General features: G+C 53.7%; 2 protein-coding genes across 7 annotated transcripts in view; one reads left to right on the top strand and one right to left on the bottom strand.

Moving 5' to 3' along the window:
* The window catches only part of VGLL4 (vestigial like family member 4), a 163,105-nt gene extending 147,323 nt beyond the window's left edge, over window positions 1-15,782 (top strand). For all 6 annotated transcript variants that reach the window (XM_032149734.2, XM_032149735.2, XM_058437268.1 and 3 more), the window contains 3 exons: window positions 7,718-7,940; window positions 13,241-13,364; window positions 13,853-15,782. In XM_032149734.2, the coding sequence (XP_032005625.1) occupies window positions 7,718-7,940; window positions 13,241-13,364; window positions 13,853-14,124 (619 nt within the window). In that variant the 3' untranslated portion in view covers window positions 14,125-15,782. The remainder of the gene's footprint in view (window positions 1-7,717; window positions 7,941-13,240; window positions 13,365-13,852) is intronic.
* A 929-nt stretch (window positions 15,783-16,711) lies between these two features.
* The window catches only part of ATG7 (autophagy related 7), a 279,143-nt gene continuing 277,364 nt past the window's right edge, over window positions 16,712-18,490 (bottom strand). Inside the window, exon 19 of the mRNA XM_032149727.2 lies at window positions 16,712-17,857. Coding sequence (XP_032005618.1) covers window positions 17,825-17,857 — 33 coding nt within the window. The 3' untranslated portion in view covers window positions 16,712-17,824. The remainder of the gene's footprint in view (window positions 17,858-18,490) is intronic.

The raw sequence follows: 18,490 nt of genomic DNA, 5'->3' as shown, positions 1-18,490 counted from the left end.
AAGACATGGTTGTACAACAAGACATACAGTGTGCTGGCATGCTGGAGTGTGAAGCATGCTACGGATGTGTGCTTCCAGACACATCCATGTGTGGCAAGATGACAGTCAGGTAGCAGGAGGCACCAAATACAAAGCAGAGGATGCCCCTGGGGATGAAGAGAGGGGAATGGGACTGAGGAGGGCCTGGAGCAGGGACCTCATGCGTCTGCATGTTCTGCTGCTTTCATCATGGCCAGAAGAAAGAAAAGGCCCGAAGCAAATATGAGAGCGCATTTTCATTTGCTAGTTCTGAGTGGTAGGTACGTGGGTCTTTGTATTTTCCTCCCTCCCAGAAAACGGAAGGGCTTTGGAGCCAGTCCAATATACATTGGAATCGTTGTACTAGTTTTGTAAACTTAGAAAAGTTACTTAGCCTCTCTGAAGCTCAGTTTACTTATTTGTAAAATGGAGATGATGCTTATTTTGCAGTGGGGCAGTGAATTTACTAACATAAGGTCTAGCATATGATTGGGCATGTCCTTCAATAAATGAGAGCTGATGATAATAAAGATAATCAACGTCAATCACTTACTCAGAGATTCCCCAACTTTTTTTTTGAGACAGGGTCTCACTCTCACTCAGGCTGGAATATAGTGGTGCAGATCTCGGCTCACTGCAACCTCCACCTCCTGGGCTCAGGTGATCCTCCCACCTCAGTCTCCAGAGTAGCTGGGGGTGCAGGTACGTGACACCATGCCCAGATAATTTTTGTATTTTTAGTAGAGACAGGGTTTTGCCATGTTTCCCAGGCTGGTCTTGAATTCCTAGGCTAAAGCCATCTGCCAGCCTCGGCCTCCCAAAGTGGTGGGATTACAGGTGTGAGCCACTGTGCCTGGCCAATACGCTTCTCACGCTGGGACTGCAAGCCACAGCTGTCTCGCGATAGATGGAGCAAATGAGTCCTGTGTTGCCTGGTCCATGGAGTTGACTTCTGAAATCTGAACCAGCAAAAAGAGGGACACTACTTTTGTGGAGAGTATTTTATTTTTATTTTCTGAGACAGAAAATAAAACTCACCCTGTTGCCCAGGCTGGAGTGCAGTGGCTCTGTCATGGCTCACTGTAGCCTTAACTTCCCGGGCTCCAGCCATCCTCCTGAGTAGCTAGGATTACAGGCGCTACCACCATGCCCAGCCAATTTTTATATTTTTTGTAGAGACAGGGTTTCACTATGTTGCCCAGGCTGGTCTCGAGCTTCTGGGCCTAAGCAGTCCACCTACCTTGGCCTCCCAAAGTGCTGGGATTACAGGCGTGAGTCACTGTGCCTGGCACCTTTGTGGAGAGTTAATGGGGGAAATGTTACGTGGGTGGATGGTTGTGGCAGCGATGCTGGCTGTGGCGACATTCGCACTTGGGTTTGATTCCCTTGACTTTTGGTGGCTTTTTCTCAATTATTAAGCAATGTTAAGCTATGGCAATAGTTGCTGACGCATAGAAGGCAGAGACAGTCTCTGTCCTGTGTCCCTGCCGGCGAGGATGGGCTCCGCTGTTGAAGTCAAGAGCCTCAGGGTCATCTCTGTCTTTGGGACAGTCCGAATGCCAGTAGTTTCCCAGCTTTTTCCTGCCTACGACACACTTCTTGCCATTTGTACCTAGGAGGGTGTCTCTGCCTCAGCCTCCACCACCTCTGCAGACATCGTCTTCACCCAGGCCTTCCTTTGCAACCACTTCCCTCACTTCCCGTCTAAAATTGGCACAGAGGAGTGACGCAACTTGACCAGGATGTCTTGGAGACACACCCAGGCACCTTGTTGCTCACTGGGAAGCAGTGAATTCTCCCACTCACAAGGGGAAGAGAAGCCATGGTGATGAGTTCATTCTTGTGTGTGTGTTGTGGGGTGCTTTGGATGAGCTCGGGGACATTTAGAAGCAGGGAGGAGGTGAGAAGGACAACAAAAGTTGGAGGAAGGAACTAAAGGGAGAAGACATCTCACCACTGTTTATGCCCAACATTTAAATGTTCCTTAAATTCTGCTTTTTCAGAGAAAAGTCTTTTCCACCAGTCATTTTCTCCAAAATCTCCTTAACTCCCTTGTCATTTGCCACAAACACTGTTAACCGGACTCACACATACTATGTGTACCTTAATGATTCATTTACTCTATGGACAGTTATTAGAACATCTGGTATGTGGTCACCCGTGCGGAGCCAAGGAGATTAGGGCGTGGGGGCTGCAGTGTCAGCCTTCCCAGGAGTGCACGCTCCAGCCAGGGACCGGGGTCCCCTGGGAGCTGTGCCCCAGGAGCTTACTGACTGAGAAAGCCAGCACGGCAGGACTGTCTGGGGACAGGCCTTGGTGGCCGGCATCTCCGCACTGCTCCTTTCCTGTGTCTCTGCAGTTGGGGTGGGAAGGTAGGTGGAAATGGTGCTGGTGGGTCGGAAAGGCCTCCTGGAAGCTTGGGATGGAGCTGGGAGGTGATGGAGAGTCTCTTGTGACAACCCTGAGCGGCTGATGCCACAGGGCCGGTGTCTGTGGTGGGCGGCATGTCCAGGCAAAGCCTTCGTCTTCTCCACCTTGGCCATCTCTTCTGTAAAACTGGGATGGTGCTGACCTGCCCTGTGCACATCAGAAACCCCAGGGGGCAGCAGGTAAAGGTTGGGAGGAAGTTCTTTCTATATTATTCATGTAAAATTTTATTATTTAAAAAGTTGTAGTAAATTAGCAGAGCATACAGCTGACCACTTTAACCAGGTTTAAGGGCACCATTCAGTGGCATTAAGTCTGTTTTCTGAGGAAGCTTTTTAAGATTAAAGATGTGCTAGCAACCTTATTTATTTAAAGACAGGGTCTTGCTCTGTCACCCAGGCTAAAGTGCAGTGGCGTGACCATGGCTCACTGTAGCCTCCACCTCCTGGGCCCAAGTGATCCTCCCACCTCAGCCTCCAAGTAGCTGGGACCACAGGTGCACGCCACCATGCCCAGCCAGCAACCTCATTATGATGTGTTAAGACTGTGTGAACGACTGGCTGTCCTGCCAGTTCTCAGAGGTCGGATTCTCCTGTAACTGCTGCGGTGGGAGAGAGAGGACGAAAGAGCTGGAGATGGGGCTGTATCCCGGCCCACTCACTGGCCCTGTGCTGGCCCCTCCTCCTTTGAATCTCTGTCTCCACCTGGACTCTGGTGCTTGGGGGATGTCTCTGCACAGCCTTCAGTCTACTCCTGCCAGGCAACACCTGGCATGGGGACGGGCTGCTTTGCCGCCTCAGGATGTTGTTTTGTGGGAGGCCAGGAACCAAGGCTGCCCTGGGCCTCATCTCTTTCGCCGGGTGGGAGCACCTGCCATGCCATGGTGCTCAGGGGCCTTTGGGGACCCCAGAATATATCCTCAAAATGTCTTGTACCCACACCCCCTCCTCAGGCAGAAGAACTCAGACTCAGATCAGTGTAGCTTGTGGCAGTCCGTGGTGAATGAAGCCCAGCGCAGGCTCAGAACGTCAGGTGATGGGGCCGAGGGCTGAGCATCCCGGAGAGCGTTTGTTGGAGGGTGGGAAACTCATTTTAATGAGTATCAAACAGACGCAGTGCACTTCTTTCACGTGATGGATTCTTTCAGTGTCTCTGCTTGGAATCTGGTTTACTTTTCCCCAGACGTTATAGATATTCTTGGTTTCTCAGCTTAGAGAGCGTGTAGCCTTCAGTCCTCAGAAAACTCTGTCCTGGATGATAGTGTCGTAGGCCTCTCTTTCCCTCCCTCCTCTTTCCATCTTTCTCTCCGCGGGCAGCTGGCAGTGGAAGTGCCCGCCTAGGATGGGGATGAGGGCCGGGGCAGGGCTGGGTGCCGTGCAGCCTCAGCGGCTCCGATGGGCCTGGCACGGAGCCACTCAGAGTCCTTTGGACGTTCGCGGGGATGCCGTGGGGTCTCTCGGGCCCAGTCCTGACCAGGAGCGGAGGCGACTTCCATCTCCCAGGCAGGATGCGTGCGGTTTTCTGCCGTCCCCAGGAGCACATGACGCCTGGGAAGCAGGGGCCGGGAGGTGATTCACCCGGGCGAGCCGGGCCTGGAAAACAATGTCTGTCTTGAAGCTCCGGGAACCAGGAAAATGAGCTGGAAATGTGAGTAATGTATAATTTTACTAAAATTAACCAGCCAGTTCTCCAGGCCTTTTCTCGCTGTTTTCAGAGTCTTTGTCTGACCCGTAGTGCCCACTGCGCCGTGTTCCACGGACTGTCTTCCCAGTTAGTGCACCTGGAAGTCCCTACTCCCCGCTGCCTTGCATAGGGTAGGCGCACAGTGGGGCTGTGGGAGCACAGATGGCAGATGTAGGTGCAGGGCTGCCCCGTCCTTACCTCTGCCCTGGCAACCGGCGGCCCTGGCACACCCTCGTCTGTGATGGGGTCTCATAGTCATGCTTGGGTTTCCTGAGGCGCAGCTGAGTCATCCGCGTGACTGTGCCATGCCCCGAGGACATAAGGTGCGAGGGGTGGGCAGTGCCTTATGTATCACGACCTTGGCTTTGGAAGTGGGCAGACGCCTGACCTTTAGGCTGCTCCTCCTTGCCACCCGGGGGTGTCTTTATCCTTGGACTTCTGCAGCCTTGTGCCAGCTCCCATGGCGGTGGTGCCACCTTGCCTGGAGCCAGAGCCATCATTTGGGAGCTGCAGCCCCTCCCGGGCCTTTCTGTCCCTGCTAGATTGTAAACCCATGAGAAGGCAGGGCTGTAACCCTGCAGTTCTGCAACCTCCACAGAACAGGGACTTAAGTAGCACTGGTTGAGTAAACGGAAGTCTAAATTCGGAGGCAGACTGTGTCTGAGGCACTCCTGAATCTGGGACATGAGCCCCCAGGTCTATGTACTTCATGAAGTGGCCTGTGGAAGCATCAGCTGGGGTGGAGAGAAGCCATTCACTCATGTTGTTAACAATGAAATTGTATCTTTATCTGAATTTAGAAGGGAGCGGGACACTGAAGATGAGGATGTGTGGTGACGCTGATGAATTGAGTATTCAGGAACCAAGTCCCGTTTAGGTAGAAGCCAGCAGATCTCAGGCCTGCTTGGCCTGATGTCCGTTCAGTGCAAGGTCTTCTGGTGACGTCGGCGTCTGGGATCGTAACCATTGAGGCATTCATTGCAGAAACCTGTGCTGTCTTCTGAATCGCCACAGACAGATGACATTATGGACAGGCTGGTTTCAGTATAAGGTTTTTAGTATTTTAACGTTTTGAAAATCGCCAGGATGTGTGTGGCGTGGATGGAACCTACTATCTAGACTCTGGCTAGAACATTCTCTTCCGTGGTTGTCTTAATGGGCTGAACATTTAATCCTTAATTGCTTTTAAGACATTCTGTATCATCAGCCAGAGAATAAAGGGGAAGAAAAAAAACCCATAAACGAATACTGGGTCCTGCACAGCCAATCACCCTATAATCAATACACTCGGTTTAGGGCTGACAGGGTTCTCTTGGCGCTCACTGAGGGCTGCATTGCGCCGCTGTGATTGTTTTGGTTTGTGTGCTGTTTGTCCCCCATTTAGAGTCCTCTGGGTGGATCTTACTATGACCACATGGTTACATGGGGACGCCGAGGCTCGGAACGCCTCGGGGCACTAAGCTGAGTGCCTGCCTCTGCTAGAGATGGCGCAGAATGACGTCACAACATCACAGCCGAGGCTGCACTCAGGCCCCCTCTGGTGCTTCTCCTGCTCAGCCCTTAACAGCTCACCGATTGGGCTGCAGAGTCCATCTGAAGGCTTGAACGCACCTCCAGTTCATTCCTCCGCCCTCCAGCTGTCCATGATTCTGCCCATCCACAGTTCCACTCCACGATACTTGCCTTTCTTACCTGGTCACCCATGCGCTGCTTCTCTTCATTCACTCGTTAACTCTCTGTGCACCCATGGTAGCAAGGGTAATGAGACAGGAGGGACTCGGCGCCCTCAGAGACTCCCGTGTGTGAGGAGGCGTGGGTGCGTAGATGAAGAGATCATTGACGGTGGGTGATGGGTTCTATATTAAAGATTTGCCCGGGGCGCTTTGGGATTTTACACTGCAGCTGTGGTTGGCAGTGCAGGACGGGGAGGAGGGAGGCTAGAGCGGCACTGCATGTACACAGCCACAGAGGCATAGAGTGGCTGTGTCTTATTTGAGGAATGGCAAGTAGATGGTTGGAACTACGGAACACAACATTTGGAGGCGTGAAGCCAGAGATGAGGATAGGAAGGTGGTCAGGCCCAGAGGCTACCAAGGCCCGTGCTGAGCTGCTAAAAACATTCACTAAGGGCTGGATATGGTTGGGTTTGCTTTATAACGAGATTGCCCTGGAATGGATACAAGCAAAATAGGAACTCTGAATAAGGTTGGTAGTTGTCTCATTGTCGATATCCTGGTTGTGTAGTTTTACAAGATGTCACCATCGGGGGAGTCAGGGTAAAGGGTGCATGGGATGGCTCTGTGTTGTTTCTTACAACTGAAGTTAATCTACAGTTTTAGAAAGGTATGCCTATCACATGCATGTGTGTCTGTGGTGCATGCATGTGTGTGTGTGTAACATTCAGTGTGTGTGTAACATTCTGTGTGCATGCGTAACATTGTGTGTGTAACATTCATTGTGTGTGTAACATATTCAGTGTGTGTGTGTAACATATTCAGCCAGTCCGGGACGGGGGCTGTGGCTGCTGCTTCACCAGGGCAGGCCCAGGCTTTTCTGCTAGTTAAGACAGGTGACTACTTGCAGACTCTGAAAATAATTTGTATTTCTTAAAATTCACTCAAATCATAATTCACCACATTTTTCTTTAAAAGATCAGCTCATTAGTTATGGAAAAAGATTACTCTGTTAGCGGAGAACATGGTGGATTCAAGGGGCAAGACCCAAGGCAGATGGAACTGTGGGACCCCTGGAATAAAGCAGGGAGGGTGGACCAGGGCTGGCCGTGCCTTACCTGTGTGGGGTTGGTGTCTAATAGATGCAACACGTAACGCTGCCTTCAGACTAACACATCAGATGGAGGTGGTGCTGACTGTCTCACCTGGATTCAACGTGGCATCGCCTGGGTACTCAGCCCATGGCCAGGGCTAGTGATGGACCTTCTGGACGCAGGTCACTCTTGCTCATGTGTCCTGGACGAGAGAGCTGCGCGCTGGCTCCCTACCGCACCCGGGGAGCACCAGAGCACATGCCACGCCACCATGTGTCAGCCGGGAGCCTGAGCTGATTATTCCACCACTCTGAGTCTTGGGGTTCTCATCTGGAAAGGGGATGGTGGTGGCATTGCCTGCTTAGTGCTGTTAGGAAGATGGGCTGAGCAGTACTGTGGAGGCTTAAAATAGGGCCCTGCATGTAGGACGCAGCCAGTGACTGGATCGTTGTTAGCGTCCCCATCCTGTCCAAATGGCAGGTCCTTATCAAACCAGCTTGGCCTCCAGCTCCCTAGGCTCCCAGGGAGTGGAGATTATTATAGAAGTGAACAGAGAGTCAGGCAGGGGACGCCACTGAGTCGGGGGCTCCATCTTCTATGGAGCTGACTTTGGACTCCGCTGGCAGCAGCCTCTCGGGCACCCAGAGGCTTTGGTGTCCAGCTGACCCGGGCTGGCAACCGGCTCCTCATCGTGCTGCCCAGCCACACGACCTGAGCTTCAGGGTAAAAAATTAAATAAGCAGCACGGAGTGCCTGGTGCACAGTCACTGTCCCCTTTGCCTTTCAGAAAACGCCCCCTGAACGCTCATTCCTCTTTTTCAGGAACAAGACTGCCAATGGAGACTGCCGCAAAGACCCCCGGGAGCGGAGCCGCAGCCCCATCGAGCGCGCCGCGGCCCCCACCATGAGCCTGCACGGCAGCCACCTGTACACCTCCCTCCCCAGCCTTGGCCTGGAGCAGCCCCTCGCACTGACCAAGAACAGCCTGGACGCCAGCAGGCCAGCCGGCCTCTCGCCCACACTGACCCCGGGGGAGCGGCAGCAGGTGGGCCTCTGTCTGGGAGGGTGGCAGGGGGAGTCCAGGGACTGGGGGACTGAGCTGGATGGAGAGCCCCGAGCAGAGGACCGCGAGGGCGGTGGTGAGGGAGGGAGGTGGCGAGGGATGCCACCCTTTGCCTCTGTTCTGCATTTGGGACAAGGGACAGCAGAACAGGAGTCCTCTTCTTCTGCTTTTACTTCCTGCCCAGACCTGCCCGGGTCTCGCTCTTAGCACTCATGGCCTTGGGCAAGGTGAATGTCACTGGGGCTTCATCTCTTTCCTCCCCCAGTACAGGGGTGGTGTACTGAGGTGTTTCCTCCAGCAGTCTTTTGTGGCAGGCCTGATTCTTTTAGGATCAATGTAGTCATCCTCGGCGGGGGGCGGGGGGGTCCTATGTTTCGCCTTTAGACGGTCACGCGGATGAAGGGAAATGTCAGGTTGCTTTGCCTTGGGCTGGGGTCCTGCACAGTTGATGGTCCCAGGGTTGTGAGCCCATGCTGGTCAGAAGCCTATGATTGGTACATAGGGATTTTTTTCTATTAAAGGAAAATAGGAAATTAAATGATTGCTTAATAAACACAGTTTGCTTGGTAGAAACAAATCTTTTTAAAAATGGGGTTCTTGGGGAAATATATGGGAGAAGGCAGCAGCATTGAGGAGGCTCAGAATCACTGCTTGAGCTCTCTGAACCTCCAGGGACTGCGACCTAATTGGTCCTTAGTCAGTAGTCAGCATTTGCTAAGACTGACAGAGAGGATGGTGCCATGCCCCGAGGGGGTCCCTCCGGGCTCTGTGCATTCAGCTGTGAGAGCCTTTGTGTCCCTGTGGCCTCACTGGGGCTTCCCTCCAAGTGGCACTGCCTGATGTCTGTCTCTGATGGGGTCTGTTGGAACTGCGGGTGGGGTAGGCCCTGGGAGTTGGGAGAGGTGGTTCTGGTGCTTGGGAATCCCGACGAAGCTGAGAACAGTTGCCCATCTTGCCTTGGAGCCTGACATTGTAATCCTGTTTGTTTGATTCATTCATTTAACAAAATGGCACAGACCCCTGCTGTATGCCAGGGGGTACCAGAAGCCAGTCAAGCAAGATGCAGTTTTTGTTCTCAGCACGCTCAATTTTAGTCTGGAGGAGAGATCATTGATATGTCTGATGGAACCCGGGGCCAAGTTATCACTGCTGTTCATTTCAACGTTTTACTAGTGCTCACCATTTACCCAGCCCTCTGCAGAGCAGAGCTGTGGGCAGCCAGACATGTGTGTGGACACTGTCACGGCCACAGGGAGCTCTCCCAGTCTAGTTGGGGAAACAGACGTGAGAAGAGAGGATTGTGCTCTTGGGCAGCAGCTGGGGCTGGAACAGAGGCGTGTGGGAAGTGCGACCCACGGAGACCCGCTCACTGCCCCCCGGGGTGGGCAGTGGACCTTTCTGCTTTGTGAAGCTCAACAGGCATTGTAATGACGCCATGAGCCATGGCCTGAACCGTGCAGGCAGAACCTGGCTCTCTGGCCATTGCCACTGCTGTTGGGGAGTCCCTGAAGGACATGGGTATGGAGGGGAGGATTCAGCTGTAATCTCAGAGCACCCACATCCAGCCTCTGGCCCTTGATGACCTCGGAGACGTAACTGTGAGCCTCACAAGCTATCTCTGCCCACGGGGTCAGGGTGGGCCCTTGGCGGGCTTAGTGTTTTCTTGGATGATTTATTTCCTTGACTCTTCAAGGCTCTTGAGAATCTCGCAGTTGGTTTTTGGTCACAGTTGCTTTGCAAAAACCGAACTGCTGAACAGAGTGGCCTGACTCTCTTTACCCTGTCTCCCTCTCCCCAACCTGGAATGGGCCTGGCTGCCACGGCACACGTGACAAGGGCCCCTCCTCATGCCTTGGGGCTCCTGACCAGCTTTCCTAGGAGGAAGAACCTCGACTCCCCAGCTATGTCCTTATGGGATCCTGTCCTGGACTGAGGACAAAGCCAGGGGCCACGGGGCACCCCAAGCTGCCCATTATCCTGGGAAGGGCACGGTGGCACTGACCGGAGCTGTCACTTTAGGCTGGGGTTGGTCAATCCTGCCCTCCTTGCCGTGGCTGCTGTCAGCACGTCATTCATGTCGTAACCATTTGTGGGGCTCCTTCCTGTGGCAGGGTGGCGGGGCTGAGGCCATGCACTCCAATCCGAGCTGGGCTTGGGCGCCCTGCTGAGGACACCAAGCAGCCATGTTGCCTGCGCTCCAGCAGCTCCAGGCCCCTTCCTGGAAGTCTGTTGGGTGTCATCCTGCAGCTCAGAGCCAGGGAAATGGCAGTGGGGAGGGGGCTTCCTGGGGTGACAGTAAAGCTCTGTGTCCACAGGCAGGCAGGACGCATGCTGCAGCCCTGTGGGGTGGACACGGTGGAAGCCTTCCTCTGTGTGGCAGAAAATGTGACAGATCTCTGGGAACTGGGACAGGAAAGTTCCCAGAGGGGCATGTATGGGGAGGCTACAGAAAGTGTCCCCCCATTTCATGTTTGTGATAGCAGCTCAGGATAGACAAACACCAAGAGGGTGGCCTTGGGGAGCAGCCAGTGAGGAGAGGCAGGATGGGGTTAAGCTTCGCATATCGAGGGCTGGGCGCAGTGGCTCACACCTGTAATCCCAGCCCTTTGGGGGATTGAGGCAGCGGATCACTTGAGGCCAGGATTTTGAGACCAGCCTGGCCAACATGGTGAAACCCTGTCTTTACTAAAAGGACAAAAATTAGCCAGGCGTGGTGGTGGGTGCCTGTAATCCCAGCTACTCGGGAGGCTGACAGGAGAATGGCTTGAACCCGGAAGGCGGAGCTTGCAATGAGCCAAGATCGTGTCACTGCACTCTAGCCTGGACGACAGAGTGAGACTTTGTCTTAAAAAAAAAAAAAAAAAAAAGTTTGGCGCAGCCAGCCTTGGGGGTTGCTTTCAGATAGGAGAGGTGGTGGGAGCCCTCTCCCCTGGGGCAGCCTCTGTCTGAGGACAGTCACAGGTGGGTGGGGCAGCGGGTGAAGGGGTTAGTGACGGGGCTCATCTTGGCCCTGCCACAAATCCTCGGTGTAACTTCCAGCAGGGTGTTTCTGGCCTTCATTTTCCCCATCTGGAAAATAAGGGTGTGGGGGACGGGAGCCTCGGGATCCCATAAACGCTCACCATCTGGAGGCCTGGGGCCTGTTCTAGGTGGACGAGTCCCAGCCTGCACTCAACCACAGAGGCAGGGGCAAGATGCCTGACTCCAGCTGGGGAGGAGGGGTGGTGGAGCCAGTCCCAGGAGGGCTCATGGGCCACCCTGCAGCCTGGGTTGTGGGGAGGAGGAGAGGATGCCCAGACACTGAACATCTTCACATCTGCAGGTGACCGGTTAAGGCGATTCGCCCCAGCTCAGGTCAGGCATTGCCCTGAAGGTGGTCTGATACCAGTCAGCCAGCCTGCCCTGCTGGTCCCTTGTTAGAGTCTCTTCTGAGGCCTTTCCTGCCTTGGATAGACTGACATAAAGGCTGGACAGTGAGCTCATTTCTTTATCTTCCTTGATTCCGCCTCCCTATGCTCGAAATGTCTCCCCAGTTCCCCACATTTGCATGGGTCAGGACACGCTCGCTGCACAGAGTAAGCCAGCTGAGCACAAAAGGGAGTTTTATTGGGAGGACCCTGGGGGAGTCTCCTGGAGCCCAAGGTCACGGGTACAGCCAGGCTCGGGAAGGGCCTGGCCATCTCACTGAGAGCTGGACAGGGGCAGGGCCCTCCTTCCTCCTGGCTCTGTGCGTGTCCAGGTCTCGGTATCCTGCTGTCTTGCTGCTGCTTGACCCCTGTGGTGAGCCAGTGTGAGATCTGCTCCAGGCCTCATCTGTTGGTCCCTAACCCCCTTTCCGAGCCTATCTGCTCAGCACTGTGAAGTCCCTCACCTGAGGCCCTGTCCACAGGCAGAATGTGGACATTGAGCCCAGCTCCACCTGCCCGGGTTCTCTCTGCGCCACCGCCTGTGCACACCATGGAGGCCATACAAACCCGGGCAGCTCTGTCCCACTGCTGAAGTGTTGTGCCACTAAGAAACCCTGAATTCTTGGTTTGTCTGCTGTTGCTAAGCCACATCTCCCCCTACCCTGGCGTGTGTCGTTTCTTGTTGGACCCAAGCACAGGCCCTTATGTTTAATCCCAGTTCATCCTGTGGATCCACATTTTCATCCTAGAATCCATTTTCGCCATTCCCAATCACTGTCTATCATGAGAAGGTCTGGCATGCGAGCCTTTTGTGTCTCTATACCAGCTACTGCTCTGACCTTAATGGAAAGGGCTGGCTGGGGAGGATAAGGCCCAGCATCCCTCTGGCTGACACTGCTGTCACCATTGGTCCCTGTGGGGTGATTTCAAGCAGCTCCTCGCTGGCTGTCCTGGAACTCAGCCCACATACTCCACCACCTTGTCCTCGGGGGTATTGGAAGATACTTTTCCTGGGGGAACCTGAGGAAGTTCTGTTTAGTTCACAAATATTTTCTGTCCCAGGTTCCGCACCAAAGCTGGGGGGCCAGACATACTGCCTGGTGTGCATGGTCTTACTGATGCACTTGCTCAATCTTGGTGGGTTAGGGGAGCAGGAGTGAAAAGTGGTGGGGTGGGGGGGGCAGTGGCCAGTGAAAGGCTTCAGAGAGAGATCTGAACAGGGCTTGAAGGAACAAGGGGAGTTTGCCAGGCAGACAGCGTGGGGGTGGCGGGGAAGGACAGAGTGAGGCTGCCTGTGCGCAGGGCAGATTGGGCTGGGTGGGATGTGTGCCGTTCTACACTTAGGCATATTTCCTCCATTTCCTCTCTGTCCCGATTTGTAGGTCACCACTGAGGCCAACTCGAGCTGGCTTTGGCTCAAGCAAAATGCTTCCAGTTAATTGCCGTGTATTGAAGTGTCCTGGATGGCTCCAGGCACACCCGCGGCTCGATGGACATGATGGGAAGGGCTCTGGGGACATTAACGGGAGAAGCGAGGTCCCTGCTGCAACCCTCTGCCCTCCACAGGATGCCCAGTGTTTGTCTTAACAGATTGGAGAGATGGGGACAGACCAACTCAACAGTTGAGCTTTTGTCCTTTGTACCCTCACTGATCCAAACAGCCACAACCAGGGGCCACTACACACACCCTTGGAGCTACGCTCACTCTGTGGATTGGCTGTGTTTAGCAACAGGACTCCAGTGTTGAAGTGGGAGGTGGCAGACTGGGTCAGGAAGGGCACCAGGACAGAGCCGGAAGGGTGCTGGGGAGGGCCCTAGGGATGGTGCCTGGTACTGAGGCGGGTCTCCACATACTGACACCCCTCCTCCCCGCAGAACCGGCCCTCCGTGATCACCTGTGCCTCGGCTGGCGCCCGCAACTGCAACCTCTCACACTGCCCCATCGCGCACAGCAGCTGTGCTGCACCTGGGCCTGCCAGCTACCGGAGGCCACCGAGTGGTGAGTGTCCTGGGCCTCACCTGTCACAGCTGTGCTAGTGGCAGCAGAGCCCTTCTCTGTTATGCTGTTGGCCAAAACCTCTTGCCCATCATCTATTGCTGAGGTTGAAAAAGTATTTTTTGAGCACGTCCAGTGTGCCTAGCATTGCGCATGACTTGGGTGGGAAGGGCATGAGAAACACACTGCCCCGCTCAGTTCCAGGATCTCATACCCTAGTTGAAGGGAGGGCAGCAGCTACTGTTATTTAAATTTAATGCCACATTCTCTTTCTGAACTCGGACTCTGGCCCAGTGCAGTTGGTACATCACCATTTTACAGAAAAGTGACCTGCCCAAGTGCCTGACTTAGCCGGGGGAGGTTGGTTCTCTGTTTGTAGAGCCCACACTGACCGTGGCAGCCAGTCCAGCTCTGGGCTGCCTAAGGGAGGGTGCTGCACCCGTGCCTGTCTGCAGCTACCTGTGTCTGACTGCCTTCCTGCTTGCCTGCAGCTGCCACCACCTGTGACCCTGTGGTGGAGGAGCATTTCCGCAGGAGCCTGGGCAAGAATTACAAGGAGCCCGAGCCGGCACCCAACTCTGTGTCCATCACAGGCTCTGTGGACGACCACTTTGCCAAAGCTCTGGGTGACACATGGCTCCAGATCAAAGCGGCCAAGGACGGAGCATCCAGCAGCCCTGAGTCTGCCTCTCGCAGGGGCCAGCCCGCCAGCCCCTCTGCCCACATGGTCAGCCACAGTCACTCTCCCTCTGTGGTCTCCTGAAGGGAGCGCCTCCTCCGACACCACGTGGATCTGCATGGTTTGCCTGAGCTTTGAACAGTCAGTACTTAAAAAAAAAAAAAAAATCATGGGGGTGGGGTGGGGGGAAGGGAAGGGATGGTTTATTCGCAAAAACCATGTTGTTGGGATTTTTTGGTCTGTTTTTGTACTTGCTTGGTATCCGTACAAGGGGGCCCTCAAACATGATAGCAGGAACTATGTGTGGAACATCTGTCTAATGTAGCATCCTTATTTCCTGCCTCAGTTACCAAAGAAACCTCTGATGCAGGTCTGCTGCCCCAATGGGGCCAGGACTCCACAGCGCTTTCTCAGTCACAAGCCATGATGAATCGGTGACTCGGACGCTTTGTGCTTTTTCCTTTGCTTCTTGACACCGGGGTGTGTGTGGCTCAGCTTCCACGGCGTGTTTGGTTCGGTCCATGTGTGTGCGTGTGTATACTTGAAGAGAACTGTTGTGTCTGATTTGCACTATTGGAGGACTAAAGTTGCCTGACAACTTTATGTGTGATGCCAGAACTCTGAGGGCAAACTGCTGAAAAACAAAGGGTTTAAGGATGAGATTTCTGACCATTTGTGTGTTTGTTGTTGTTACTGTTTTTTGTTTTTTTTTTTTAATCTAGACAATACAGCTTTGGAAGGGGAAGTCTCATACAGGTTATAGGTCTTTCTCTCTCTAGATTTCAGGTGCTTGCAACTGGACTGCAGACTCTACCAATCACGGGCATTTTACCTTCTCTGAACACTGCAGTTTGTTAGACTAGAGCTGAGGTTGGAGGATTCCATAGTGCTTTAAACGTGATGCATGTTTTAATGGAGAAAAAATAGCTGGTTTCTATTAATTATATAGACAGTAAACAAAAACGTTAATACTTACTATCTTCTTTTCAGAATTAGTTTATTTTTGTCAGTTACAGTCCTAGATATACTTACTGCTGGTACAGTTGTACTCTAAGATTTGTATTTGATATTCACTTTACTCACAAGTAGCGCGGGAGGCCAGCTCCTGGCAGGCCCTCGCGATGAGCAGTGGGTCAGCTGCGGTGTGGGATGCTGGAGTTTGGCCGCAGGCTGACATCATTTATTTTTGCATCCCTGTCTGCTTTGTTACAAGCTCCCAGGGGAGGTGGGGTTTGCGTCTTCCAACTTCCCTACATGCAGAAACTGCTCCCTTTGAACTCTCTTGGCTGAACAGCAGATTACTGACAATCTGTGATACAGTGTTTTATACGCTTCCTCGTACGCTGGGGCCAAGGCAGTATACATTCCTCTGACTTTATACTGTTATTACTGCATTTATTATTTGCTATATTAATAGCTACTAACTAGAAATTAGATGAAGCAAGCATGTCAGACACAGCTGTGGAGGTCACAGCTGCTCCTTTTTGATCAATGAGCGTTTCTATCCCCTCCCCCGGGGTGTGCGGTCCCGCCTGGCCCAGCAGAGGCTCACGACGATGGCACCTGACCAGGTGACGTGGGCGTGGTCACCTTACCTGCAAGGCTTTGGGGACTCTGCACACTGTACGACCCCTGGTTTTACAGTTTAGCTGTTGAATTTTGGAAATTGGCACTGGGTGAAAAGGTCGGAGGACTGGCTCTTGTAGTCACAGAGTGGCTGCAGGCCTTTGAAAAGTGGAGGAGAAAGAAAAGCCCTTCTCCTTGCCCCGCACACATTTCACTCCCACTGTACTGGGCTTCCAAGCTTTGGCATTCAGGCCCCTATATTTTCTGTAGGAAAAATCGTGGAGAACACTTTTTTTATATAGGTAATTTTAAGACCATCATTACGCTGTGCGTAAAGAATGTACAGAGAAATTTGTAGGTATTTTTTGAAGAACATTAATTTGTTAATGATATGTAGCTATTTAATTTTTCCCTTTCCTATTGTAATCATTTTTTTGTTGTTTGGAAAAAAAAGTTGATCTTTTTTTTGTCGTAGATTTGTCTGTAAAAGTGCAGGAACACAGTTATTCTATGAGAACACTGCATCTGCATCCATAGCCACTAGTTTGTTATTGCTACAGGCTACTGAGCGTCGTAACAGGAAAACAACCCACTGCTGACCGGCTCGGTGGAGGACACTCCTGGGACAGGTCTCTTTGTCAGTGAACAAGGGCATCACTCTGGGAGGGGTCGGCGGTGCTGGCGGCCGGGTCCCTGGTGCACTGACCTATCTGGGATAGGCAGTACCCTGGAGGGGGGCCTGGGGCAGAGGAGGCAGCAGAAAACCAAACATTTCACTGAGAAAGAGCCCCCTCCCTGCTCTAAGAAGGGGCTCCGTGAAGTTCTTCCCAGAGCCGCGCTGCCTGCAGTGCGCTCTGACCTTCTCTCCATGTGTGTAAATCTGTAATATACCATTCTCTGTGGCCTGTTTTTCCTGGAAGAAGAAAAAAAAAAGGTTTGGCAGGCCATCTTTTTTTTGTACTTAAAAGTAGCCTTAAGAACAATAATAAAGTGCTCTTAAACCACATAGTGTACGTGTGGATCTTAAACCCCAGAGTTTCAGCGCCAGGCTGGGTGGGCGGACTCGGGCCCTGCACCTGTGCCGGCTGTGTCCCCATGAAGCTCCCATGAGCTGAATGACAGCCACTGCAACTTGGACTGGCTACTTTGGGAGAAGCCTCATTTGAAATCTTCCCTACTAAATCCTACTGTTTGTTTAAGGGTCAGCTTGACTCAATTTTCACTTTGATTCTGGGCCTAAGACGAAAGCTGAAAGAAAATAGCAGGAAAGACGATGCCTTCTACACGGGGCAGGATGGTCAGAGGTACCTAGGCCATGGCCTCACAGCTGCACACACCCAGAATAAAGAGGAAAACCAGCTCTTGCCTGAATTACCCATGGTAGAGCTGTCTGACCCCTCCCTCGGCTGGGGCAGGAAGGCAGCCCAGGCTTGGCCTTTCTGGGCCTGGCGTGCTCAGAAGGGCAGGGAGGAGGCTCATCCAGGCAGCTGCCAGGATCTGCCCCTGGGCTCTTCCCCCAGCTCAGGACAGCAGCAGAAACTCCTCTCCCTCAAGCAGGCAGGCAGGCACAGATGCTATGCCCACAGTGGAGGACAGGCTGGGAGGCAGAAAGCCATGTCTGGGCAGCTCACTCTGTCCTCGGTGGAAATCTGGGGTCACTGGGTCGTGTGGACCCTTTAGTCTCGCACCCAGCTCAGCTCTCCTCCTCCTCCTGCTCCACCAGGGCCAGGGTGCAGTGCGCTCACAGGGTCCCACCTTTACCCATGCCCAGGACCCCCACGGGAGGAGCCTGCAGTGCGGTTGGCAGCGCATTCCGGGGATGAGGGTGCCACCTCCCGCAGTGGCTCTGGGCAGGAGCTGGTTGCTCATTTCCCCATTTGGTCTGTGTTGGGTCACCCCCTGAGGGCCAAGGGGAAAGCATCCTGGGGGATGGCTATCAGTCACTGTGACAAGAAATAAAAACTGCATAGAGGACCAAGTCCCAGGTCAGTAGCAAGGCCAAAGCCAAGGTTATTATTTAGCTCTGAACTGGTGGCATCTTGAATCCCGAGCAACGCCGAACACTGGCCGCTCCTGCAGCGGAGGGGGGGTCCCAGTCCTCAGGGTATGGAGAGGAGGGGCCCAGAATCACCAAGCCTGGGGTCAGCAGTCCTGCTCTGGCGATGGAGAGCTCCTCAGCAGGCAGCCGGGGAGAAGTCAGCCCCACAGCGGGGCCATCTCAAATGGTCTCGTCGTCGCTCATATCCCAGATCTGCGTGGAGAAGGGGAGAGGCTCAGCTGAGATGTCCCACTGCCCGGTGGGGGACACAAAGATGCTTCAAAACCGCCGCGGTCATGGCAGCTCCCACCTGCAGAACCACTCCCTCGCCTCTGAGGGACTGTCACCCCATTTCTGTACAAGGAAACCAAATCTCAGACTTGCCAAGGCGTCACTAGTGAACCACCTGGTGGAACCAACAGGGGAGGGCTGGGATTTGCACTGGGGAATGTGCCTCTGCTCACCTCCTGCATGTCCACCTTGGGGGACCGTCCCTGACTCAGCCAGCCTCTGCTCATCCTGGCTTCTGCAGCACTCACCCCCACCCCAAGCCAGCTTGTTCTCCTTGCGGTCCACCTGCCTGCTGGAAGGCAAGCTCCCTGAGGGCAGGGATTCTGGCATGGGCACATGCTGCCTTGGGAGACTGCACCCTGGGCACCTGCTCCACGTTCCCTCTAACTGTAGTCCAGCTGCTCACACTCCCAACTCACACTAGAGAGCTGGCTCAAGAGCAAGCCCTCCCCACCAGCCAGGGTGGAGGTGGCCTGGAGCAGGACAGTGGAGACAGCCAGATCCTGCCACAGTCCCTCAACGCGTGTCCTCCGAGTCTGAGCCTCGCAGCAAACC

This window comes from Hylobates moloch, unplaced genomic scaffold (assembly GCF_009828535.3).
Source record: "Hylobates moloch isolate HMO894 unplaced genomic scaffold, HMol_V3 SCAFFOLD_4, whole genome shotgun sequence".
Taxonomy (NCBI): domain Eukaryota; kingdom Metazoa; phylum Chordata; class Mammalia; order Primates; family Hylobatidae; genus Hylobates; species Hylobates moloch.
Note: the sequence above shows the minus strand (reverse complement) of the source record. Positions and strands in the feature narration are given on the sequence as shown.